This window comes from Pelobates fuscus, chromosome 8, assembly GCF_036172605.1.
Source record: "Pelobates fuscus isolate aPelFus1 chromosome 8, aPelFus1.pri, whole genome shotgun sequence".
Taxonomy (NCBI): Eukaryota; Metazoa; Chordata; class Amphibia; order Anura; family Pelobatidae; genus Pelobates; species Pelobates fuscus.
The window spans coordinates 19,598,724-19,625,940 of NC_086324.1; the positions used below are offsets into that span (position 1 = coordinate 19,598,724).

The following is a 27,217-nucleotide window of genomic DNA, read 5'->3' on the forward strand; positions in this document are numbered from 1 at the left end:
ACAGTTTACCATTAGCCCCCCCCATCTTACTGTGGGCACAGTTTACCATTACCCCCCCCTCTTACTGTGGGCACAGTTTACCATTACCCCCCCCCCCCCTCTTACTGTGGGCACAGTTTACCATTAGCCCCCCCCCATCTTACTGTGGGCACAGTTTACCATTAGCCCCCCCCCCCCATCTTACTATGGGCACAGTTTACCATTAGCCCCCCTGCCCCCCCCCCTTACTGTGGGCACATTTTGCCAGCTCCCCTTTCCCCAGGCTCCTTTATTCTGTTGCCATGGTTACCAGTGGGCGCGGTGTTCCGTTAGACCCGCCTTACTGCGGGCAGGGTGATGGCAGCGTTTGTACGTGGTGACGCAGTACGTCGCGGGCCTGCTAGCGCCCTGTCATCGCAGGCTGTCCGGAGTTCAGTGACAGGGGCCGGGCTGCGAGCGGAGGCCGCGGGGATGCTGTGGTTTCAGGGATCCATTCCGGAGGCCATCAGCGCGGCCAAGCAGCGGGGCGCCGTGTTCGTGGTGTTCGTGGCCGGTGAGAGCAGCCGGGAGAAGCGGGGCTGCTATGGCATCACACGGGCACCGGGGATTACAGGGGGGGGTCACGGGGTGTGAGAGATACAGGGGGGAGGCACTGCCAGAGAGACACACAGGGGGGGGCACTGCCAGAGAGACACACGGGGGGGGGGCACTGCCAGAGAGACACACGGGGGGGGCACTGCCAGAGAGACACACAGGGGGGGGCACTGCCAGAGAGACACACAGGGGGGGGCACTGCCAGAGAGACACACAGAGGGGGCACTGCCAGAGAGACACACAGGGGGGGGCACTGCCAGAGAGACACACAGGGGGGGCACTGCCAGAGAGACACACAGGGGGGGGCACTGCCAGAGAGACACACAGGGGGGGCACTGCCAGAGAGACACACAGGGGGGGCACTCCCAGAGAGACACACAGGGGGGGCACTGCCAGAGAGACACACAGGGGGGGCACTGCCAGAGAGACACACAGGGGGGGCACTGCCAGAGAGACACACAGGGGGGGGCACTGCCAGAGAGACACACAGGGGGGGGCACTGCCAGAGAGACACACAGGGGGGGGCACTGCCAGAGAGACACACAGGGGGGGCACTGCCAGAGAGACACACAGGGGGGGGGCACTGCCAGAGAGACACACAGGGGGGGGCACTGCCAGAGAGACACACAGGGGGGGCACTGCCAGAGAGACACACAGGGGGGGCACTGCCAGAGAGACACACAGGGGGGGGGCACTGCCAGAGAGACACACAGGGGGGGGGCACTGCCAGAGAGACACACGGGGGGGGGGGGGGGCACTGCCAGAGAGTCTGCCAGAGAGACACACAGAGGGGGCACTGCCAGAGAGACACACAGGGGGGGCACTGCCAGAGAGACACACAGGGGGGGCACTGCCAGAGAGACACACAGGGGGGGCACTGCCAGAGAGACACACAGGGGGGGCACTGCCAGAGAGACACACAGGGGGGGCACTGCCAGAGAGACACACAGGGGGGGCACTGCCAGAGAGACACACAGGGGGGGCACTGCCAGAGAGACACACAGGGGGGGCACTGCCAGAGAGACACACAGGGGGGGCACTGCCAGAGAGACACACAGGGGTGGGCACTGCCAGAGAGACACACAGGGGTGGGCACTGCCAGAGAGACACACAGGGGTGGGCACTGCCAGAGAGACACACAGGGGTGGGCACTGCCAGAGAGACACACAGGGGTGGGCACTGCCAGAGAGACACACAGGGGTGGGCACTGCCAGAGAGACACACAGGGGTGGGCACTGCCAGAGAGACACACAGGGGTGGGCACTGCCAGAGAGACACACAGGGGTGGGCACTGCCAGAGAGACACACAGGGGTGGGCACTGCCAGAGAGACACACAGGGGTGGGCACTGCCAGAGAGACACACAGGGGTGGGCACTGCCAGAGAGACACACAGGGGTGGGCACTGCCAGAGAGACACACAGGGGTGGGCACTGCCAGAGAGACACACAGGGGTGGGCACTGCCAGAGAGACACACAGGGGTGGGCACTGCCAGAGAGACACACAGGGGGGGCACTGCCAGAGAGACACACAGGGGGGGCACTGCCAGAGAGACACACAGGGGGGGCACTGCCAGAGAGACACACAGGGGGGCACTGCCAGAGAGACACACAGGGGGGCACTGCCAGAGAGACACACAAGGGGGGCACTGCCAGAGAGACACACAGGGGGGGCACTGCCAGAGAGACACACAGGGGGGGCACTGCCAGAGAGACACACAGGGGGGGCACTGCCAGAGAGACACACAGGGGGGGCACTGCCAGAGAGACACACAGGGGGGGCACTGCCAGAGAGACACACAGGGGGGCACTGCCAGAGAGACACACAGGGGGGCACTGCCAGAGAGACACACAGGGGGGCACTGCCAGAGAGACACACAGGGGGGCACTGCCAGAGAGACACACAGGGGGGCACTGCCAGAGAGACACACAGGGGGGCACTGCCAGAGAGACACACAGGGGGGCACTGCCAGAGAGACACACGGGGGGGGGCACTGCCAGAGAGACACACAGGGGGGGGCACTGCCAGAGAGACACACGGGGGGGGGCACTGCCAGAGAGACACACAGGGGGGGGCACTGCCAGAGAGACACACAGGGGGGGGCACTGCCAGAGAGACACACAGGGGGGGGCACTGCCAGAGAGACACACAGGGGGGGCACTGCCAGAGAGACACACAGGGGGGGCACTGCCAGAGAGACACACAGGGGGGGCACTGCCAGAGAGACACACAGGGGGGCACTGCCAGAGAGACACACAGGGGGCACAGGGTGTGAGAGACACACAGGGGGCACAGGGTGTGAGAGACACACAGGGGGCACAGGGTGTGAGAGACACACAGGGGGCACAGGGTGTGAGAGACACACAGGGGGCACAGGGTGTGAGAGACACACAGGGGGCACAGGGTGTGAGAGACACACAGGGGGCACAGGGTGTGAGAGACACACAGGGGGCACAGGGTGTGAGAGACACACAGGGGGCACAGGGTGTGAGAGACACACAGGGGGCACAGGGTGTGAGAGACACACAGGGGGCACAGGGTGTGAGAGACACACAGGGGGCACAGGGAATTACTGGGGATTACAGGGGGGCACGGGGTGCCAGAGAAACACAGAGCGGGGCACGGGGTGCCAGAGAAACACAGAGCGGGGCACGCGGTGTCAGAGAAACACAGAGCGGGGCACGCGGTGTCAGAGAAACACAGAGCGGGGCACGCGGTGTCAGAGACACACAGAGCGGGGCACGCGGTGTCAGAGACACACACAGGGGGCACGGGGTGTCAGAGACACACACGGGGGGGCACGGGGTGTCAGAGACACACACGGGGGGGCACGGGGTGTCAGAGACACACACGGGGGGGGCACGGGGTGTCAGAGACACACACGGGGGGGGCACGGGGTGTCAGAGACACACACGGGGGGGCACGGGGTGTCAGAGACACACACGGGGGGGGCACGGGGTGTCAGAGACACACACGGGGGGGCACGGGGTGTCAGAGACACACACGGGGGGCACGGGGTGTCAGAGACACACACGGGGGGCACGGGGTGTCAGAGACACACACGGGGGGGGCACGGGGTGTCAGAGACACACACGGGGGGGCACGGGGTGTCAGAGACACACACGGGGGGGCACGGGGTGCCAGAGACACACACGGGGGGGGGGCACGGGGTGCCAGAGACACACACGGGGGGGCACGGGGTGCCAGAGACACACACGGGGGGGGCACGGGGTGCCAGAGACACACACGGGGGGGGCACGGGGTGCCAGAGACACACACGGGGGGGGCACGGGGTGCCAGAGACACACACGGGGGGGGCACGGGGTGCCAGAGACACACACGGGGGGGGCACGGGGTGCCAGAGACACACACGGGGGGGGGCACGGGGTGCCAGAGACACACACGGGGGGGGGCACGGGGTGCCAGAGACACACACGGGGGGGGCACGGGGTGCCAGAGACACACACTGGGGGGGCACGGGGTGCCAGAGACACACACTGGGGGGGCACGGGGTGCCAGAGACACATAGGGGGGCACAGGGAATTACTGGGGATTATCGGGGGCACAGGGTGTGAGAGACACAGCGGGCTGCAGGGAATTACAGGGGGGCACGGGGTGCCAGAGAAACACAGAGCGGGGCACGCGGTGTCAGAGACACACACAGGGGGGCACGGGGTGTGTCAGAGACACACACACAGGGGGGCACGGGGTGTGTCAGAGACACACACACAGGGGGGCACGGGGTGTGTCAGAGACACACACACAGGGGGGCACGGGGTGTGTCAGAGACACACACACAGGGGGGCACGGGGTGTGTCAGAGACACACACACAGGGGGGCACGGGGTGTGTCAGAGACACACACACAGGGGGGCACGGGGTGTGTCAGAGACACACACACAGGGGGGCACGGGGTGTGTCAGAGACACACACACAGGGGGGCACGGGGTGTGTCAGAGACACACACACAGGGGGGCACGGGGTGTGTCAGAGACACACACACAGGGGGGCACGGGGTGTGTCAGAGACACACACACAGGGGGGCACGGGGTGTGTCAGAGACACACACACAGGGGGGCACGGGGTGTGTCAGAGACACACACACAGGGGGGCACGGGGTGTGTCAGAGACACACACAGGGGGGCACGGGGTGTGTCAGAGACACACACACAGGGGGGCACGGGGTGTGTCAGAGACACACACACAGGGGGGCACGGGGTGTGTCAGAGACACACACACAGGGGGGCACGGGGTGTGTCAGAGACACACACACAGGGGGGCACGGGGTGTGTCAGAGACACACACACAGGGGGGCACGGGGTGTGTCAGAGACACACACACAGGGGGGCACGGGGTGTGTCAGAGACACACACACAGGGGGGCACGGGGTGTGTCAGAGACACACACACAGGGGGGCACGGGGTGTGTCAGAGACACACACACAGGGGGGCACGGGGTGCGAGACACACACACAGGGGGGTCCGGGGTGCCAAAGTGACACGGGGTGCCAGAGAGACACATGGGGGGCACGGTGTGCCAGGGGTGTGAGAAATACACAGGGGGGCACGGTATGCCAGGGACACACACAGTGGGGCATGGGGTGCCAGAGACACACACAGGGGGGAAGGAGGTTTAGGGTTAATAATGTGCAGTGTGCAGAGGGTTAATTGTGGCAGTGTAGAGGGGTACATGCTGACTATTTATTTTGACCTCTTGTATTTCTCTCCTTGAACAAACCTTAAAGTAGGCTAGGTATAAGACCTGTGAGTGTTGATACATACGGCTAAACATATTGTTTTAGTGACGCAGGAGTTTAGCATTTGTTATACTAGAGACTGAATAGTTAAAGATCCACAATCCGAATAATTAATGATTAAACAGATCTAACAATCATAGAAGGAGGGAGGATACATTTTTTAGTACTTTTAAAATGATTTTTTTTAATTTATTTTTTTAGTTTCTTCCAGCAAATTAGGGTTAACAGGCTCCGGCTCTTTGTCCTTGCGCAGACAGAAGCATTGATGTAATTTGTTGACATATAACAGATGTTGTCAGCCAGCCTTCATAGAGTATTTTTAGTGTACAAGCTACACAGTCTGCTAACTTGTCATGCAATAAAAATAAAAAAAGGCCTCGATTGTGATATGGCTTATGTTGTTTTTAGAATGGAAGTGTTAGGAGGTCACAGTGGTGAATATGTTGTGGGGGTGTTTGTTTTTATTTATTTTTTTCATTTTATTTCTTGATTTCCAGACAAATATCAGCAATTGAAGTGACATAATGTAATTTTTGCATGACCAAGCACATTCAGTATGTAATATCATCTGCTTAATCCAAATGTGTATATTTTTAGTAAAAGTGCTATTTATTGCATAAGGAAGATTTATTAAATGTTTACTAATCTCCAGTACTGTTGTCTCTGCCCTGATCAGTTAATGGGTGTTATCTCTAATGTAATATATCCCCCAGTTCCCTCCAACTTCCTGCCCCTCTCCAAACTGTTGGCTCTGTTTGGGTGTACTGGCTTTATGTAAGCGCATGGACATCTGTATAGCGTGATGTCACTCGGTTCCTATCCTCTGGAAAACCATGAGGCTTGCGCGCTCCAGAGGTAGTATCACATCAACTACCGCATTTGACGACTATTTTCTGTGAAAGCAGGAGAACCAAATGTGGGAAGGTTCTCCTGATTTTGCCTGTTAGTTATCAGCTTGACACAGCATGCACCCTGTGTCGTTGGTAGATCATGGTATGTCAAGATTTGATTCATAGGTCAGTGGATGGACCACTTTTTAAAATTGTATTTAAAAAAAATAAAAATAATTATCTATATTTTTGGACGCAATTTATACTATTTCAGAACACGTTAAACTTGCAGGAATTTGTTTTCACACAATAATGGTAGCGTGTAAGTTGATTCTCTCTCCCCTGGAGAACAGGTAATGTTTGTAAACCTATAAATGCAAACATTGATCTCTAGTGAAAACCGAATTTTAAATTTTAGACTCAGCGGACTATAGCAGGTTTGACATTTACATATTTCCAAATCAATCACTGCTGCCCAAATTTCGCAGTTGAGGTGTCTGTTCATTAAAATGATGAGGATTGGTGAATAATCCCAAAGTGTTTAACAGGAAAGATCTTCTTGCCCCATGATTTACGACATATTTGTGAAATTTGTCATGTCAAAGTCCCAGTGTGAGAATTTCTTCAGCACTTGTTGCTGCTTGACTTTAAACCTATTTTTTGTTTCAAGGATGATGGGATGCTAGTCACTTATGACACATTCGAAGAGGATTTTTTAAAATATGTTTTATTTTTACTTTGAAGATGAGTACAGTGCGGAATTATAGCATGTGGTTGCCTATGCAGAGGCATATGAATCAGAGTGAATGCCCAACAATACAATATAATGTTGTACATACTTTGCAGGATTATACATGTCTAACGCGTTAGAATGCTTATGACAAATAGTGATACTGCGCAGTTACGCGGCCTGCGAGGCTTTAAATGGTGCGTTGTACTAAAATCGTATCAGAAGTCATACAAATTATTTTAATGCAGGCGGTAGACAGTGCACATTTGCTTTCACAAGGCTCAAGTAGTAGTTGTAGCAGGTATATTAAAGTTAAGACCTATACTATTTGTAATTATTACAGTGTTATTAGAGGAAGTCGTTAAGCAAATAAGCATATGTATTCAGAGTTAGCCTACGCAGAGGCTTAGTACGTTAGTGTATTACCTCCATTTAGCCGTTTAATTTTGCACGTGTGCGCTGACGTAAAGATTGAAGAGGGTAATGGTATAGGTTAGTGAAGTATGCGCGGGGGTTAGTCCGTCTGTTGAGGTAAGCTGAAAAAAGTTATAGCCTGTGTATAGCTAGTAAGCAAACGGGGATCACCTTCTTGTGAAAGCTAGTGCGAGCATGTGGTTCCCTACGTGGGTGTTCCTGCCCAAAATGAGGTCGTAATGTCAAAACTTAAATGGGGGCCCCCGGATGTGAGGCCTGGGTTTTCATATGCGGTTCTTATGTTGTGTTGCATTATAGATGCACCGGTCGACTTATAGAGCATATAGTACGTTGTGTGGTTCATGTTGCCTCCAGTCCGTGATTGGGTTGTATGTGGTTGGCATGTACTGGGGGGGGGGGGGGTGAGCGTGACCCACCTAGGGGCCGCCCCAGGTGCAGGCGCCCGGTTGTCTTGTGGTGTCGAAGAGGATTTGGAAGTGAAATTATGGATTATCAGTCGTGTATAATTTTGGATAGGTCTTTTTGTTGTCCCCTTGGAGTTGTTTTTGTTGCTGAGTTTATAAACGAGATACAATGAATACATTTGAACATGCAATTTAAAGGTACAATTTTTTTTTTGTTTTTGTTTTGTTTTTTGTATGCATTTCAGGTGATGATGAGCAATCTACACAAATGTTGGAAAGCTGGGAGAAGGATGAAGTGGAACAGGTGGCAACTGATGGAATAGTTGCAATAAAAATTGATAGCAAGAGGTTTGTCCATTTAATAATTGTCATGCTGATTGACTAAGACAAATGGGGGAAAATAAATACTCCAATTCCCCTAATGTACTTCAACTGTCGGGAGGCCATGATCTATTTAAAAAAGGAACGCCCCAGTGTTTGAAATATTGATATTATATATCAATACTATTTATCTTTAACGTTGGAATGTTCTTTTAAGTCTGTTAACTAAACTTTAGCTATTGAGTGTCTAGAAGGAACGTACCATTTGATTATTTAGTAATAACCCCCCTTCCCCCCCCCCCCCCCCCGGTCTCTTTAACAGTTAATCATAGTAACTATTGTTTTTCCTTTTCAGCGAAACATGCCTGCAATTTTCCCAAATCTGTATCCTTTTTGTTATGGGTTTTAATGGAAAGTGCTTATTTATCATAGTAGAATAGATCTGGAAAAGATTATCGGCAAACAAACAAAAAACTGACAACGGAATGTAATTATTTGTATTATGCTCTCCCCCAGGTTACCTGTGTTTAATTGAAGTATTAATATCTGAGATCGTTATAATTCTCTGTTTTGTAGTGTTTTATGCCATTCACACATTGGTTCCTATAGTTTCCATTCTATGTAGTTTGGTTACTGTATAGAGCTGTAGAATATTGGGAATTTCTGTGTGTAGATGTCGGTAGATAAAAGCTGTGATTTTAAACACGAGATATTTACACCATTACTAGGCACAGTTATTGTGTTTCAATTCTGCTTAAACCACTTGCTGCCCATTCCAGGGTTTAATCTGTGTGCTGGAAATCCGATACAACAGGATACTCTGTAAGACCTGCAAATGTTCAGCACAAAAGTGCTTCTTAATCTCTACTGCTTTTATCTGTGTAGACCCATAATCTGCTTCAACTAATGGCCGAGTTCCAAATAATAGATATTAAGTATAAAGCAAATTGGGAGCCAACATCTAAATATCAGTTAGTCACTATATAAACAAGTGAAAGAATAGTGCTGTTTATTTTTTTAATTTTAAATTTTTTTTCGATAACCCGTCAATGTTTTCTGTTACCGTATCATACTTTTGTGATTTGTTTGTTTTTAGAGTGCTAATCCTGTCTAACACTGCTCTAGAAACACAATGCAGTTTTATTTAGAATAGTACTACCAGGTACACATAGGCGTGCGCAGCCTATTGCATTAGGGTGTGCACCCTAAAGCACAAACACACGCCGCATGTATATATATATATATATACACACGCATACATACACTGCTGTGTGTGTGCTGTTAGTGTGCTGTGTGAGGGTGGTGTGTGTAAGGGTGCTGCTGTGTGTGTGTATGTGTGAGGGTGCTGGTAGTGTGCTATGTGGGTGAGGGTGTTTGTGTGTGTGTGTGTGAGGGTTCTGTTTGTGTGTGAGGGTGTTTGTGTGTGTGTGTTAGGGTCCTGTTAGTGTGCTGTGTGAGGGTGCTGTGTGTGTGAGGGTGCTGTTTGTGTGATGTGTGTGTGATGGTGCTGTGTGTGTGAGGGTGCTGTTTGTGTGATGTGTGTGGGTGTCATGTATTTCTGAGGGTGGTGTTTGTGTGTGTTTGCGAGGGTGTTGTTAGTGTGCTGTGTGTGAGGGTGTTGTGTGTTTGTAAAGGTGCTGTGTGTGTTTGTGAGGGTGCGGTTAGTGTACTGTGTGTGTGAGGGTGCTGTATGTGTACTGTATGTGTTTGGGTGCTGTGTGTGTGCGGTTTGTGTGAGAGTGCTGTATGTCTGTAGGTGCTTTTTGTGTGTGGGTGCTGTATGTTTGGACAGATTGTGGAGGTGGGGGCAGATTAGTAAATATCCCCCCTCCCTTCTTACCTTATGTAGGGAGGGGGGATCCTTGCTGCCATGTGCCATCCCTGGTGGTCCAGTGGAGAGTGAACTCTAGCCTGCGGGGCTAGAGTTAACTCTCGTGAGATCTGAGCGTTGCTGCGGCAACGCTCAGATCTCGCCAGAGGAACCTGGCGAAGCTGCTGTCTTGAGCTCCCCGGGTCCTCTCCTGCCTCCCTTCATGCTGCTGTGGGCCGGTGAGGTAGATCTTTGATCTCCCCGCCAGCCCATGGAGGCTTAGAGCAGAGCCGACACTCAGCGCCGGTTCTGCGTGAGCCGACGGGGAGAATAAAGTGTGGGAACCAAGATTCCCACCCCCCAAACAAAATAATATACACTACAGTGTGTGTATGTATGTGTGTGTGTGTGTGTGTGTGTGTGTGTATATATATATATATATATATATATATATATATATATATATATATATACACACACACACACTGACACGCATACTCAAACACACACACACACACTCACAGACACACACACACTCATACATTCATAGACACACACATTCACAGACACACTCATACATTCACAGACACACACATATTCACATACACACATTCAGACACACACACACACATTCACACACACATTCACATACATACATACACAGTCAAAGACACACACACACACACAAACAGACACACACAACACAGTCACAGACACACACACACAGTCACATTCACACACACACAAATTATTATTTTTTTAATTAAAAAAATGTCCACCCAGCCTCCCTACCTGGAGTGCTGGTGTGGACTTGTCCCTGGGGTCCAGTGGGTCGGTCGGCTCTCTCAATATCAGCCGCGGCGAGGGAGCTGTGAGCTCTCTGCTCCCTCTCGCCGCGCGGGCTGTCTGCTGTAGCTGGGAGCCGGAATATGACGTCATATTCCGGCTCCCAGCATCAGCAAGCAGCGCGCGGCGAGAGGAAGCAGAGAGCTCACAGCTTCCTCGCCGTGGCTGATATTGAGAGAGCCGACCGGGGGGGGGGTCCATAACCTCTTGCCCCCCCCCCCCCCTCCCATCCATGACAGGGGGGACATAGGGGGGCGCTGAGTGCCTGCAGGAACGGCGTTCCTGCACAAAAAAAGTGCAGGAACTCCGTTCCTGCAGGACTCAATCCATAGGCGTGCCGCGGGGATTAGGGTGTGCCCAGGCACACCCGGCACACCCCGTGCGCATGCCTATGCAGGTACAGCCCATTTAGTTATTTATTTTTAATAAACCTTAAAATGCCCGAGTTGTGCGATCATCACCCAGTTGGATTGAACAAGTTCTGCCATAAAGCAATTTGTAGAGGCTTGCTACAAAATTAATTAAAGGAATAGAAGATGTTTACTATGAAGAAAGATTAACACATTTAAATCTGTTTAGTTTAGAAAAAAAAAAGCGCCACAGAGGGTATATAATATATACAAATATATTCTGGGCCAATACAAACCATTATCTGGAAATCTATCCATGAAGAGGAATACACATTGGACATAAGGTGACACATATAGAATGGAAGAAAGGAGATTTAGTCTACAGCTAAGGAAAGGTTTTTTTTATTTTTTTTTTTACAGTAAGAACAATAAGGATGTGAAATTCTCTGCCTGAAGAGGTGGTTTCAGCAAAATGTTTATAAATGTTTAAAGAGCAACTGAATACATTCTTGCAAAACCATTTTGGGTTGGGGTTTTTCTTGATCATAACAAGACTCTGTCGGTGATTATAACAAAATAGCCAGAACACGTTGGTCATTGAAGTGAGAATTGTCAGTAATTCAAAGATCAGTTTTTATATCCTCAATTTACTATTCTTTTGGTGTCTTACACTGCAGAATGTTTATATTATTTGCTATTGGGCACATGTTCCCTGTTGGTTCCTTTACATTATTTCACTCAGATCCCGTTGTGTGCATCCCATCCAGTTTCTTTATTGGGGAGAATGGAATCCCACTGGAGGTAATTGCTGGCAGTATACCGGCTGAAGAATTGGTGGCAAAGATAACCAAAGTGAAGCAGGTACAGTTTCTTTACATCATTGGTATAATCTCTGTGCAGACTCTTCTCAAATGTGTGCAAATTATTTCCATTGTCAAAAATACATACATGGTATAAAAAAGATTGGCAAAATACATACATGGTATAAGGCATAATAGGTCACTGCACACATTTTTTTTGTTTTTTAGCAGCTAGGTTACATGGTAGTCAAACATGTCTAGGATGTATAGCAAAACTTAAGATGTGGTAGGTGTAAGCTATAACGACGTGAGTGGGCATGTGAGTATGAGGCTTACAACAAGTTGGACAACTGCATTGGTAAAGCATGTGCGTAGTAGAGGCTTATTGCTTAAAACCAGGAACATGCTATGAAACTCAGAAACAATATATTTGGAGAATAATACCACTGAAGGCTGCTCATAATTAGTCCTGTGTGGATATGTATAGCCCTATGGTTAGGCAGGCCGGGTTATAGCCATGGTCAGATGAGGGTATGAGCCGGCTCGGCAGTTATAGCAAGTTTGATAGTGGGTAAGCATGGGGTCGTGTCAGGCGAGATACTGTGTGGAGGTACTCATGTGTATGCCTGTGAGCCTGGTGGTGGTGGTGGTGGTGGTGGTGGGGGGGGGGGGGGTGGTGAGATGTAAGCTACGTGTGTCATATCTGGTTATGTAGGGCGTCTTAGGAACGTGAAATGGAGTGATGTCTCTGCAACAGTGTAATGTAGTCTCCACAACAATGAAAGAACAGAGGTTAGTAAAACCATAAGTAATAACTATTAAACTATTAAATAGTCCTGTGGGTAACTTGAGTCTCCTTTCAAGTAGTGACAGCCGCGTAGGAGTCAGGTGTTCGTCCCTGGGGGATAAAGGTGGAGGTTCTTGCCGGATCCCAGGCATGGGGTGGAGGGGTTGCAGTGCGTGGCCCCTGTTGTATCAGTAAGTCCATGGACAGGCCCATGTCCCGAAATAATGTCGTTGCGCTCTGGAGGTCCTGGATGAGGTAGGTTTAATTTTCTCGTTGGACCTTTAGCATGCGGGATTGGTGCCAGCGGTAGCGAGTCCCATGTTGTTGGAGTAAGGAGGTGAGTGGTCGTAGCGCTCGTCGCCAGGCTAGTGTGCTGCTCGACAAGTCGGTGTAGAATAAGATCGCCATATTTTCAATGTGAAGGGGTGATTTGTCTTGTATCGCCGTAAGGACCGCTGCTTTGTCTTTCTCGTTTTGAAAGGTAATTATCAAGTCCCTGGGGGCTGTGGTGGGTGCTTTGTTGGATTTAGGGATTCGAAAGATTCTTTCCAGGGTAATAGCTTTCCCCTGCCTCTGTGGCAGTAGAACCGCCAGCATGCGTCGCAAAAAATATGGCAGTTCCTTTTCGGGGATGTTTTCTGAGACCCCTCTGAGTTTAAGATTGTTTCTTCGCTGTGAGTCCTCTAGGGCCGCAAAAAGGCGTCCATGTAGCAGATTCTGCTGCTGCAGGGCTTGTACGGCTTGATGAAGCTGGGTAATGTGTTGGGTGTTCGTTTGGGATGTTCCCTCTAGGGCTCCAATGCGGCCCGCCAGTCCCTGCAGGTCACTGCGTACTGCTGTGATTTCCGCCGAGATGTTCCTTTGCAGGTTTGCCAGCAATTCTTTTAGGACCGATGTGGTCACAGGTGAGGCATCCGACCCTGATTTGTTAAATTTCGGCTTTTGTGAGGGGGCCGGTGCGGGCACGAGTGGATAGTCTTCTTCAGCGTCGCCGGACAACTCATCTAAGAAGTCCGAGCAACCGCCGGAAAGTGCGGCCATCTTGGGCCCGCTGGCGCTATGCACCTGCCTCCACATGTCCCCAATAGTAAGTCCCGGTGCGGGTTTGTCTGCTGGTAATCGTTTGGTCTTGCGCCCCATGTTATTCAGGCTGACCTGGTGGGCTTTTGTTGTCGGGTTTCTGCAAAATTCACGCCGGACGTCGTTTTTGCTATTGTGAGCAGGGAGCTACAGGCTTGTGCGTCCGTTCACCTCCGTGGTCAGGCTCCGCCTCTCCAATCTGTATCTTTTTAATGTAAATTTCATTTTTAAAAATTGCACATATTCACCCCTATCTAATGCAAGATGCTACCAAGGCACTTTATCGTGTGCTCATCATTTCACATCTTGATTATTGAAGCTCACTTTGCATTGTGCATTGGCCGTACGTTTCCTCTCTAATCCACATATATGCATGCTGCTTTTCATTTCATTTGCTCTATTAATGACCTTCTCATGTCCTCTTGGATCCACCTCTGCTAATTCCTATCTTCCTAAGCTTACCATCTTCCTGGGAAACAACTCCCATCCCCCACATATAACCTATGCTTTCACAGTCCACTCAACTCTTCGTCAACTCTACATAACCGTCACTCATTACTGTCACACGATTAGCTAAACACCGGATACATAACCATCATGCTCTCCTCCTCTCTGACACTGTTTTTATCTTTGTGTGTTCTTCTTTCATTTATAGTGTGAAGTCATTTGAACAGAGCTCTCCTCACCCCATGCCTGTTTCATCACTACTTTCTATGTCAATACTTGTTTTATATCAACAATGTATTATTGTAAAGCGTTGCAGTATATGTTGCCGCACTGTCAATGATACTTAAAGTGGGTTGTAACAGAATAGACATTATTTAACCTTTTGTATTTTTTTTTTCTTAAGTTGACACTTTTGTAACCATGACCTTGTGTTATTAACCCCTTAAGGACACAACTTCAGAAATAAAAGGGATTCATGTCAGAATATTTCCGTCATGTGTCCTTAAGGGGCTAGTGTTTATCAGTACACTAAGCACATATCCCATAATGATTTAGTTCTCATTGTTAGAAAAGCTTCTTCCCACTCCGAAGTGTGGTTCTCATACTTGGGGGTTATTCGCTAAAGTGAGAATTGATAGAAATATAAAGTTATTTCAAACGGAATTTTACATTTAAGGCCAACATAGCCGCTCTGGAAGCATTGCGGACTTGGATAACACTTCCAGTTAGGCTATTTTGGCCTTAAATGTAAGATTCACTTTAACTGATAATTGCATGATTTTGCTATTACATGACGAAAAGTCATGATTTTATTAAAGACACGGAGGCGAGTATTGCATATCGCTTTCTTTACTGTCCACCTAGAGCAGCAAAGAATACAAACAGAATGAAAAAATAATGAACATACATTAGCATAGGCCCCTCCCCGCTCAGGTCCAAGTATAATAGGCAGCACTTCCCTTCCATTTCCCTCTTTCTAAAGATGCGAACGTAGCAACAATGTCCAAACCAAGAACGGTAAAAAGGTCCAATAAGTAGACAACTTGGAACTGAAGAGGATAATTCATCAACAACAGGGAAGTACGACCGGATGAATCGTAGGACCAAAGATGATCAGCGGGGGGAGTCCTCTCAAACTGAATAAGAATGCCATCTTGTCAGATCAGGCTGTGAAAAAATAAAGGAACAGGAGCCGACAGGTTAAAGTCGACATTTGCAACTAGTGTCAAGTTCAAACTGAGGAAAATCCCATATATATACAGTCCCACACTTCAGAGTGATTAGCAAATAAGCAACATAAACCTACCATTATGACACGGCCCCACTTACCGTACCAAAATATTCAATGTGACTTGTTGCAACATTCGACAACTGGGTGGGGAAAATTAAATAACATTAGCAATAGAACATAGGTGGGACAATACTCGCCTCCGTGTCTTTAATAAAATCATGACTTTTCGTCATGTAATAGCAAAATCATGCAATTTTATAACAAGACACGGAGGCTCATATTGCAAGTTTAAAAATGGTCTACTACTGCATCGAATGTATGTGGGGCCGGGCGAAAGTAAAATTCCCGTAAATTAGACTCCCTCGACCAATCGGCTGTTTTCATAAGGTCCTCCAGACGTGCACCTGCAGTCATCATCGAGGAGGCCGAGGCCCCCCGGACCGAATGGGCGCCAAGACCGCGGTATGAATGCCCGCCTGGGCCAATAACCATTTCACCCAGCGTGATAATGTGGTGCTAGAGACCGGGCGTAAAGGAGGACGAAAGGATAAGAATAGCTGTGGGGAGACAGCTGAACGGTGAAGTTTGGTGCGATTTTTGTATTCGCGTAGGCAAGCCACTGGACACAATGCTGGAGAGGTAGGGAAACTCGGGTAGGATACCGATTTGATACAGGTCTTCGTCCGTTGACTGATGTTGAACGTTACCCCGTCCGGAGTGTATGACCTGGCGTCGAAGTCCAGAGCTCTGACGTCCGAGACTCTTGCATGATACAAGGCAGAGCAGGCAAACCAACTTGGCAGTTGTTTCAAGGAGAGTGCTGAGTTAGCGGGCCAGGATGAGATGAAGGACAACACAACAGAGACATCCCAGGTCGTAGAGTAACGAGGCCTGGGTGGTCGGGAGAATCGAGATCCCCGGAGGAGTCGGCACACTAAGTGGTGTTGTCCTGCAGGGCATCTGTCAAAGCCTTGATGGATCGCAGAGATGGCCGACCGGTAGAGGTTTATAGTCCTGTAAGCCTTCCCCGCCTCAAAGAGGGAAGTCAGAAATTGCTGGACCACGGTTACAGGGGCTGAAACGGGATCCGCGTCCCTAGCCAGGCACCAGCCAACCCAAGCTCGCCAAGCTGACCCATATGCCCGTCTAGTTCCGGGAGCCCATGCTTCCACCAACAGTCGTCTAGTCGTGTCCGAAACTCCTTGGATCTCCCAGGGTCCCCGGAGATCCGCCACGCCAGGAGTGGAAGGGAGCCGTCCAGCAGGAGCGGGTGACATCGTCCCATCGGATCCAGCAGCAATTCGTGGAACGACTGCAGTAGTCGGGTATAGTCCATCGTCATCTTGAGTATTTGAGGGAACCATGACTGTGTTTCCCAGAAGGGGGTCACCATGACCAACTCTGCCCGGTGTCTGCGGGTCTGCAGGAGTGAGCATGGTCTACCGCCTCCGCCATCGGGTCTGGCCTCCAGCTGAAGAAGCGGGACAGTTGGGTGTTGAGCCGGGAAGCGAAGAGGTCGATAGTGAAGGGACCCCAGGGAGATGATAAACTGGAGAACACCTCTGAGTCCAATTTCTAGTCGCTGGTGTCTGAAAGATAACGTGACCCCCAGTCCGCTTGAACGTTGTGCAGATCAGGTAAGTATTCCGCGTGGACCATCAGGTTCCATTCTAGGCAAAATTCCCAATTCTTTCGCCAAGGTGGCCAACACTGCCGACTGCATACCTCCCAGGTGGTTGACATACCTCACCGCTGAGACGTTGTCCATGCGGAGTCGGATGCAAGTCAGGGCTCGATCCCTCACGAAGCTGCGGATGGCGAAGGAACCTGCTAGGAATTCCAGCGCGTTGATGTGCAGCTGGGATTCTGATGCCGACCAACGGCCTCCCGTTGAAATTCCTTCGCAATGGGCCCCCAGCCGTGGAGGCTTGCATCTGAGTCGATCGTGAACTCTGGTAGGGAGCTGAAGATCGCTTTGCCGTTCCATGCAGACAGGTTGATAATCCACCATCGCAGTTCGTCCTTCGTTTCGCTGTCCAGTGACACCAGGTCTGCGTAGGATGCACCGGCTCTCAGGTGCGCAATCTTCAGGCGTTGCAGTGCTCGGTAGTGGAGCGGGCCCGGGAATACCGCCTGTATCGATGAGGCCAGTAGGCCATGAGCCGTTCAAGCTGTTGCAAGGTGAGCTGGGGCCGATTGAGGGCTCTGCGTAGCTCTCTGTGGATGGAACGGATCTTGGACCTCGGCAGGCTCAGTCGCTTCCCCCGAATCCATGAGGAATCCTAGGAATTCCATGCGAGTGGCAGGGGTTAGGCACGACTTTTCCCAGTTGATAACAAAGCCCAAGCGGGAAAGTAGGCTTATGGCCAGTCGTAGGTGGGTAAGGAGAGTGGAGCGATCTTGAGCCATGAGGAGGATGTTGTCTAGGTATACGATTAGACGAACTCCTCGACTGCGTAACTAGGCCATCACAGGACGTAGTAGCTTTGTGAAGCACCACGGTGCCGAGGAGAGTCCGAAGGGCAGGCAGGTAAATCGCCAAGTCTCGTGTCGCCAGTGAAAGCGTAGGTGGTTTCGGGAACTGAACGCCATCGTTACCGTCAGGTATGCGTCCTTGAGATCTAGCTTTGCTAGCCAGTCTCCGTGAAGGAGAAGATCTCGTAACAGGTGAATACCTTCCATCTTGAAATGATGGTACCGGACTATGGCATTGAGGGGGCGGAGATTTATGACGGGCCTCAATTGGCCGCCTTTCTTTTCCACCAGGTAAATGTTGCTTATGACCCCTGCGTGGTTGAGAGGCGACCGTTCTATAGCCCCTTTGGTAAGAAGGGTGGAGAGTTCCTCGTCGATCCGTCTGCGATCCTGGAGTGAAAAGCAGATCGGTCGAGGGGGGGAATGTGTATAAGGTGTTCTATTAGTTCTTTGTGGAAACCCCGAATAGTGGCCAGCACCCAGGGGTCTGATGTTATTTGTGACCAAGCTGGGAAAAAATGTCGGAGTCTGTCCCCTACACAAACAGGAGAAGAAATATGTGGTATGAGGTAACTCACCGTAGGGTTGTCTGGAACTGGAGTGGCCCCGGAAGCCTCTGGATCGCCACGGGCGTCTGCGTGACGGGAAGAAGGTGGGACGGGGGTTAGTCTCCAGGTACTGTGAACGCTGTTGAAAGGTGCCTCTTCCCGTGCCACGGGATTGGAAATAATTACGGCCGGACAGACGGCTCCTGAATCTGCTGGCCCTGGTGGAGACCCGCCCCTGGTAAACTCGCCTCATGGAGGCTTGGGCCTTATTCAGGGCAGTAAATGCCCCAACAAAACACCCTAAATCTTTGATAAAGGAGTCGCCGAAGAAAAGACCTTGGGCGTCCTTACCGGCTTCTGTGAGGGCGAGATTAGCCAGTTTGGTTCTATCTTAAATAAGATGGCTTTACGCCATTCAATCGAGAGGGAGGTGTTAACGCTCCCAGCAATACAGATTGCTCTCTGGACCCAACCACGTAGGTCTTCAGGGTCAACCATGCGGTTCTCCACTCTGGCATCTTCTGCCAAGTCAAATAATTTTGCCAACGGGCCGAATATATCCAGGTGTTTATCCTGGCAAGATTTTAAGGCAGATCCAGCCTTGTTTCGTAAGAAATTGTCTCATCTTGGGGTCTACCTCAGGAGTGTTGCAAACTTTATTAGGCACTACAGGCCTTGGACACTCCGCCCTCAAATTGTTGCGGGCCGCTTTGCTAAGTGGGCGTCGTACCCAATTCTCTAGATACATGGCAACGTGGTCGGCCGGGAGCCACTCTGCCGATCTCGGATGGTGTAAGTCATCCGGGTCGAAGAGTGGAACACCCGACGGATCCACGAGGGTGGACCCCGCAGTCGCGGAGTGCCTAGTCCCTGGGTCGCCTCCGGACGTCTCTGCCTGAGCAGAGGAAAGGAGGTCAAAGCCTGTATCAGCGGCATCCACATCAGTCGCTGTCCGACTCAATCTTGGCCTCCTCGCTTCACCCGATTTCTGAGTCGGAGTCGCTCTCTACTTGTGCCCTGGCACATTTCCATAGCCGCACCCGTTTTGCCTGGCGCGGAAAGGCTCTTTTGCGTGGGTGTGACACGCTTTCTGGGGCGACCGTAGGTACGCCAGTCATGGTGTTTCTGGAGGCAGAGGGGTGTTTAGACTTATGGGTAGCCTTCTTGGGTGTTTCTCCCTGTGGGTCCAAAGTAGGACGCGACAGAGGCGTTGTGGAGCCCGAATAGTGCTCATCCGAAGGACGTGGCAGGAGGGCCTGAGAGATGGTATGGGAGAGGGTAGATGACATGGACCCATGGCTGCCATAATGGCGTCTGTCACCGAGCGCTGTAGCGCTAAGAACTGTGCCCCATCAGAGTGGGTAGTTCTGTCTGAGAGAGCGGGTGAATTGCCTGAGGTGACAGGGGCTTCACCCCTACTGAGTGGGGTATCAGACTCCCTAGAGGGAGGGGAACCAGAAGTTAGTCTGGGTTTAGGCATGATAAAACTAAAATTAGGTTGACAAGGATAACAGGAAATGAATCCTAATAAGCCATCAGGAATAGTATGGGTTAGTCACCCAAAACAGGAGCAACAAGAAAAACGATCTCACCAGGGCCCAGACCAGTGGCACACTCTGACAGAGGGTAGGAAAGAAGACAGGAAGTCAGAAAATGGCCGCCGGTAATCTTGCGAGATTCGCTGCAAAAAATGCGAAGTTCGGTAATGAGAGAAGAAACTGAACGTTCGGTAGGTAAAAGAAGCAAATTTGTGGATAAAATAGGTAAGTATAGGAAAAAGCGTAAAACAGGCGAACGGACCGTTTGCGAAAATTAGGCGAATGGCCCTAGCTGCCGAATGGTGAGCGGTATGTGTGTGCAACGAATTAGCCAAATGGGCTTGATTCGTATGCACATACAGCCGAAAACCGGGGAAAAAACGTGCGCAAAATGGCGCTGAGGGTTACAGGGAAGAGAAGAGTCAGAAGGAATAAGTGGAAAACGGAGGCAATAAGCAACAGAACATAACAGGGGAGGTCTGGACCCTGGACACAGTAAGCAAATACAAAGTATGAAACAGGAATTCTAATTAAACTAGATAAAGTGATACCAAATATAATACCAGTAATTAATAAAATAAAATGAAGCTATATAGTACAATACCAGAAAATAATAAATCAATTAGGAATCATAGTATTAAACAATAGCAAACAATCATCAATAGGAAAATAATCATGACAAAAGTGACATGTACTTATCTTTGTGTCGGAGCAGCAAAGAAAGAGGGAAATGGAAGGGAAGTACTGCCTATTATACTGGGACCTGAGCGGGGAGGGGCCTATGTTACTGTATGTTCATTATTTTTTCGTTCTTTTTGTATTCGTTGCTGCTATTGGTGGACAGTAAAGAAAGGGATATGCAATATGAGCCTCCGTGTCTTGTTATAAAATTGTCAGTTTAGTGAAATGCCATGACTGTGTTTAAAAGTCTACATACAATAAGTATGATCGTTAACTTGTAACTAATTGGTATTTTGTTTGTTAGATGCATGGAGGAAGAAATGATGGTTTATTGGCAAACGCAAACATGTACGAGAGATCTGATGATCAGTACCCAGTTTCCTCAAATCCTGTTCCTCAGCAGGACAGCTCAGCAAATAATGCACAGCCTGAACAGGAGCAACCTGTGTCCCCTGCATCCTCCTCAGGTAAGAGTGTCAGCACAAGCAGGGTAACACCGATGTGATCTCAGTACTATGATATATTCTCTCCATTTACTAAGTGTTTGTCTTCACACAGATACTCCAAGTCCAATGGACGAGTCCGCTGAAGGGTTACCGGATGACACACAGGAAGCTGTGACGGCAACAGATGTACAAAGCAAAAATGACCTATCTGAACAAGTGGAAAGGTGGGATTTCTGTGATGTATTTAGAGATTTGTCCATTTTATTTTGTAATGCTAAACAAAACATTTCTAGTAATCTGAACACATCATTTTGTGAGTTAAGAAACAAAAGGAAATAGTTTAAAGATTGTGGTTTTCTTTGTCTTTGCATGTTTTTTTCCTGGACATTCATGGCAGTTCACCATTGTCGTATCTCACCACTGTTACTTTTTTAGGCATTATAGACCTTAAATTGCTACAAATCCTTCAGAAATGTTCCATAGAATTGTGAAAAGGTGTGTGTGTGTGTGTGTGTGTGTGTGTATTTCCTTCCTATATCACCCAACAAGTTCTCAGCTTGCCATGCGAGCCATACGCCGTTTCCAGCAGCTTTGATACGAGTGGTTGGTGAATGAATGTCTCTTGCAGTAAGAGATGCTAGTTTCCTTGTGTCTTTGGTAAGAGATCTCAGACTAGGATAACCTTTGCAGGTTTTACTTGAAGCAGAATGTCTGTCTTCTGTGCCGTCAGTGATTGCTTACTCGTGTCCCCGTTCTTCTTTCTATTGTAATATAACGCCTGGGGCACTATGTGGTCTCACACACTTTATTAAACAACTTTAATACAGTGTTTATAGAGATATAGATCCAAATATGCACTTTGGCCTTGCCACGCCTGGCAAGAAATACAAATAAACATGTTTTTAAAATTTAATGCCACACTTAAGAATGTAAAATAGGATCATATTAACAGCTAAATCAGCCTGTGTCCATCTTTCTTGACAAACTTTACTTGACTACCTGTGAGATTCTGTCCAATGTCATACCATATAGTGATATCACGCTACTAGTGACCTATGTCTGGTGGTCCCTTGTTCCTTGTCTTATTATGGTTCATATTTTGGGCACGTTTACTGGTATTGTTTGCTGCATATTCTATACAAGCAGAAGAGGCTGTAATCTCTCACAGTGGTGGCGGCACCAATCTCCCCAAGTTTGATTTTAGTGCATGTTTTTCCACTTGGTATTTACCTACGGTTTCCTGTGTTAGTGTTTTGTCGAAATGTTGAGCATGTGTTGATTCCAGTGATTGACTGCTGTGGGTGTCCAGGAAATGATCTACCTTTCTTGGATGTCTGCCATGGCAGTATTCACCTGTATGCTCACCTGGTTGGAGAAAGACTGGACAAAGACCTTGGCAGGAAGGGGATTGGCCTCTTGTACTGTTGGGTGTTTCCCTGTTTGTTTTTCTATTCTATCAGCTTTTGAGGGAGATGCTAACCCATTGGTGATTTAGCTGCCATGGAAGATGTTCAGGAAAAGAGTTATGGTGAGTAGGAATCCATTTTATTAACCACAATACACTGATAAAGCAATTTATTAAAATAAACGGAAGAGCCATGACTTTCCATATGTTTGTTTTTTTGAAAAGCTGTTGTGGGTTTAAACTCCTGAGGATTACTGTCCTGCAGGTGCAAGTGTGAAGCTAGTGTGACAGGCAGAATACGGGGGTCTTTTTATTTATTTAAAAAACAATTGGAACCCAAACTGTACAAGCTAGTTTATAATAGCTAAACTGGAGAATATTTGAAATTTCACAATTTGGTTTTCAATTCACTACGATTCAAATTTAAGTGGATAAACTCCATTATCTGTGCATTTCTCCAATGTTGGTAAATTTTGTCAATCTTTTTTTTTTTTTTTTTTTCATTTTTTTGATTTCCCACCCACCAAAAAAATATAGGTCCTGTTGGTTCTGAAAACAGTGTTTACAGATCCTCAAACATTTGTCTGGAATGTTAAATACACTTTATCTTATTAAATATACTTTTTATGTTCTGCTGAGAGTTCCTTTGCGTTAAGAAAATAAAATCTGGGAACAATGTATACCTTTATTATGAAAGGTAAATGTTTGTGAGATAGTTCGGTGATTAGGTCTCCAGTTGTAGTATCTCAAAGTAACCAGTTCTGCTTCTGGCAAAGTTTGACTCAGCCTTTCATCCTACCCAGTGCTATAAACCAAGTGCCATTAAGTTTGTTTATAACATTCTATTCTCAAGGACATAAACAACAAGCTAAATGCACTTTTCCTAGTTAATTTGATATTATATGGTAATGGAACTGTGTTTTATAAGTGGCAGCAATATAATGTAGTTTACTGTGATTTAAAGAGCTGTAACGCCTGTAAATCTTACCTTACATAAATATAATTTGACTAAAGGCACCCCATACTTAAGTATTTCCTTTTTTTGCAGCTGAAACCTTAAAATATGAGTTTCACTTTCCCTGCATTGTGCAGCCAACCATGTCTGACAACAGTAATAGTTGACCGTTGCTTAATCATTAATTTTCAGCATTTAACTGGGCCACAATAGCACCAAAGGTTCGGTCTCTAAAATATGTTGTGTTCACGGTGCCTAGAGAGGCATCGGCTACACCTCGCTGACGAGGCCCAAAGAAGGTCGAAACGATCGTCTGGGGTTGCTTTATCTCTCGTACAGGGAGAACTTGCCGGCATTTTGGTTCTGGATTGCCCACATGGGTGAGATCAGTCTGATATGCTCTAAAAATATGTTGTGTCTGTAATGACACAAGTGAGCTAAAACTATTTTGAGACCTGAACAAGGATTTACTAAGTGTCTCTAAACTTTTGTCAGTTCTCAGAGTTCTCATATGCTCTGGTTTTGTCTAACTGTATATCTGCCTGTCCATGTGGTAAGTGGCTGCAATGACCTAAAAAGTTAAATCCTTAATGGAATTTACTATATAAATTGCTCAAAGCTGAAATGCTCTTCCTTCACAAGATGTAAATATTCACTCAGTCCCATGATTTTGTTTAACAGTTGGAAATATATTGCCAGAATACACAGTCATAAAGTCTTAGTGCATTTGTATTAAATGCCAAATTGTTGTAGACAATGAGGTCTGTTTCTACATGAGCTTCATCTGCATTAATTGTGGCATTGACGTCGATATAACTACATTATTGCTGTTATAGTCACAAAAAAGAAAAAGCACAGACTGTAACTATGTAACACACCAAAAGCCCTTAAAGGAACATTGTAGTCACCTAAATTACTTTAGCTAAATAAAGCAGTTTTAGTGTATAGATCATTCCCCTGCAATTTCACTGCTCAATTCACTGTCATTTAGGAGTTCAATCACTTTGTTTCTGTTTATGCAGCCCTAGCCACACCTCCCCTGGCTATGATTGACAGAGCCTGCATGAAAAAAATACTGGTTTCACTTTCAAACAGATGTAATTTACCTTAAATAATTGTATCTCAATCTCTAAATTGAACTTTAATCACATACAGGAGGCTCTTGCAGGGTCTAGCAAGCTATTAACATAGCAGGGAATAAGAAAATCTTAATTAAACAGAACTTGCAATAAAGAAAGCCTAAATAGGGCTCTCTTTACAGGAAGTGTTTATGGAAGGCTGTGCAAGTCACATGCAGGTTCATAAACAAAGGGATTTAACTCCTAAATGGCAGAGGATTGAGCAGTGAGGCTGCAGGGGCATGTTCTATAAACCAAAACTACTTCATTAAGCTAAAGTTGTTCAGGTGACTATAGTGTCCCTTTAATAGAAGACACTTTATTGGTTTTCATTATCTGCTGAGTAAATACTTGTGTGTTGTCTTTCATTTATGCAATGCCATTAGTATTTCCGACTCCCACTGCCCTGTAATCCATTTACTTACTAATATTTATTTATATTTTAGAGTGACACAGAAGCTTGAAGAGAGGCGGGAGCAGAAGAAGAAAGATGAAGAGCGGGTGAGGAAATTACAGCTTTGGGTCCCCATGGGCTACAGCCAAGCGCTGGCGAGCATGTCTGTACTTGTTAAATGAAGACGGCTTATTAATACCTTCTCAGATGGGCATTTAACACCTTGTATGTTAAGCGATGGCTTCATCTCTACATAACTATTTACCATAACATGATTTTACTAATATTATTCCAAATAATGTCTTTGTAAACTATCACAGGTTTATGGTTTATTATTTTCATTTATAGTTCTTTCATGGTTATTAATACTGCTGTCAATTAACTATGGGCATATCCCTTGCCCACAAAACCTGTTGGTTCATCTCAACAGCTGTTGTACAACTGCAGCTATCACGCTCAGCCAACCATTGGCTTATGGTTTGGGGAGTCACAGTCCAGGACAAAATGACCTAGCCCTCAATTGCCCAAACCTTTTATATCAGAAACGTGAATGTGTTTTGTTACTTCATCCTTTACAGAATCAGATCAAAAAAGAGATTGAGAGAAGAAAGAGCGGTAAAGAAATGCTGGAATATAAAAGGAAACAGGAAGATGACGTGGCAAAGAAAGCCCTAGAGGAGAGGAACCGGGATAAGGCAGAGGATAAGGCAGCCAGAGAGCGTATTAAGCAGCAGATTGCCCTGGTATGTCTATTATGTTTACGTTAAATGCTTCAGTAGGTTTGTTCTGGAAATGTATTCTATTAGTAAAATTCCTTCATATTGCTGAGAGATTGTCATTAACATCTAACAGTAAATTGTATATATTGACGGTGATACCAAAGATAGTAACTCAGCTGTGCGAACTGTAAATTGGAATAAAACACATCTTTTTAACATTCGTGCCATTCATAACAACAAACAGTCAGTGTCTGGCATTGCACCAACAAATTCTTCACTTTGCATTTTTAGTCATAAAAGGGATTTACAAACTTTAATTTAACACTGATAAGTAATGCCGGAGTATGCAGTGACAGTTATTCCTAGTTGGTGTTATCGTATATACAGTATTTCGCCTTATTCGTACACAAGGAAATATAAGACTGTATGGCAATTTTTGCTTGACAAGGTAAATGTAGTTTTTTTTTTATATTTGGGTCGTTCGTGACCTGACCGTAATAACAAATAGACAGAATTTGTGTGTGTTCTGATCGATTTTGTGTCAGTCATTTGAATCCTGTATTCATCACAGGTAGTCACACATTTATTCATCCCCATCTTAAGTCTTCAATATGACTTTTGTCATCGTGAGATCTGCTGTGTATATGTACATATACATATATAGAGTGGTGTTTTTAAACATATGATGCAATACATTTTCTGTTTTACGATTTTTCACTTTAAATGGCTGTTATTTCCAAATTCTGAAACATTCTAAAAACCAAATACCGTATATACTCGAGTATAAGCCGACCCGAATATAAGCCGAGGCCCCTAATTTTACCCCAAAAAACTGGGAAAACTTATTGACTCGAGTATAAGACTAGGGTGGGAAATGCAGCAGCTGCTGGTAAATTTCTAAATAAAATTAGATCCTTAAAAAATTATATTAATTGAATATTTATTTACAGTGTGTGTGTATGAGAATGCAGTGTGTGTGTATGAGAATGCAGTGTGTGTGTATGAGAATGCAGTGTGTGTGTATGAGAATGCAGTGTGTGTGTATGAGAATGCAGTGTGTGTGTATGAGAATGCAGTGTGTGTGTATGAGAATGCAGTGTGTGTGTATGAGAATGCAGTGTGTGTGTATGAGAATGCAGTGTGTGTGTATGAGAATGCAGTGTGTGTGTGTGTATGAGAATGCAGTGTGTGTGTGTATGAGAATGCAGTGTGTGTGTGTATGAGAATGCAGTGTGTGTGTGTATGAGAATGCAGTGTGTGTGTGTATGAGAATGCAGTGTGTGTGTGTGTGTGATGCAGAGCCTTGGTGGGGGGTGGGCATTTTTATTTTTTAATTATTATTTTAATATTTTTTTTGTTTCATTACATTTTTTATTATTATTTTTTTATTTTATTATAATTTTTTATTTAATTATTGCTATATATACATTTTTTTCGTCCCCCCTCCCTGCTTGCTAGCTGGCCAGGGAGGGGGGCTCTCCTTCCCTGGTGGTCCAGTGGATGGGCACTGTGTAGGAGGGGGCTGTGGGGGCTGCAGAGA

The 27,217-nt window shown here is 47.6% G+C and overlaps 1 protein-coding gene across 1 annotated transcript in view; it reads left to right on the forward strand.

Annotated features, from left to right (window-relative positions):
• The first annotated feature begins 346 nt into the window (after window positions 1-346).
• The window catches only part of UBXN4 (UBX domain protein 4), a 35,297-nt gene continuing 8,426 nt past the window's right edge, over window positions 347-27,217 (forward strand). Inside the window, exons 1-8 of the mRNA XM_063429356.1 lie at window positions 347-532; window positions 7,972-8,074; window positions 8,403-8,431; window positions 11,796-11,914; window positions 20,945-21,107; window positions 21,199-21,310; window positions 25,011-25,065; window positions 25,537-25,701. Of these exons, the coding sequence (XP_063285426.1) occupies window positions 451-532; window positions 7,972-8,074; window positions 8,403-8,431; window positions 11,796-11,914; window positions 20,945-21,107; window positions 21,199-21,310; window positions 25,011-25,065; window positions 25,537-25,701 (828 nt within the window). The 5' untranslated portion in view covers window positions 347-450. The remainder of the gene's footprint in view (window positions 533-7,971; window positions 8,075-8,402; window positions 8,432-11,795; window positions 11,915-20,944; window positions 21,108-21,198; window positions 21,311-25,010; window positions 25,066-25,536; window positions 25,702-27,217) is intronic.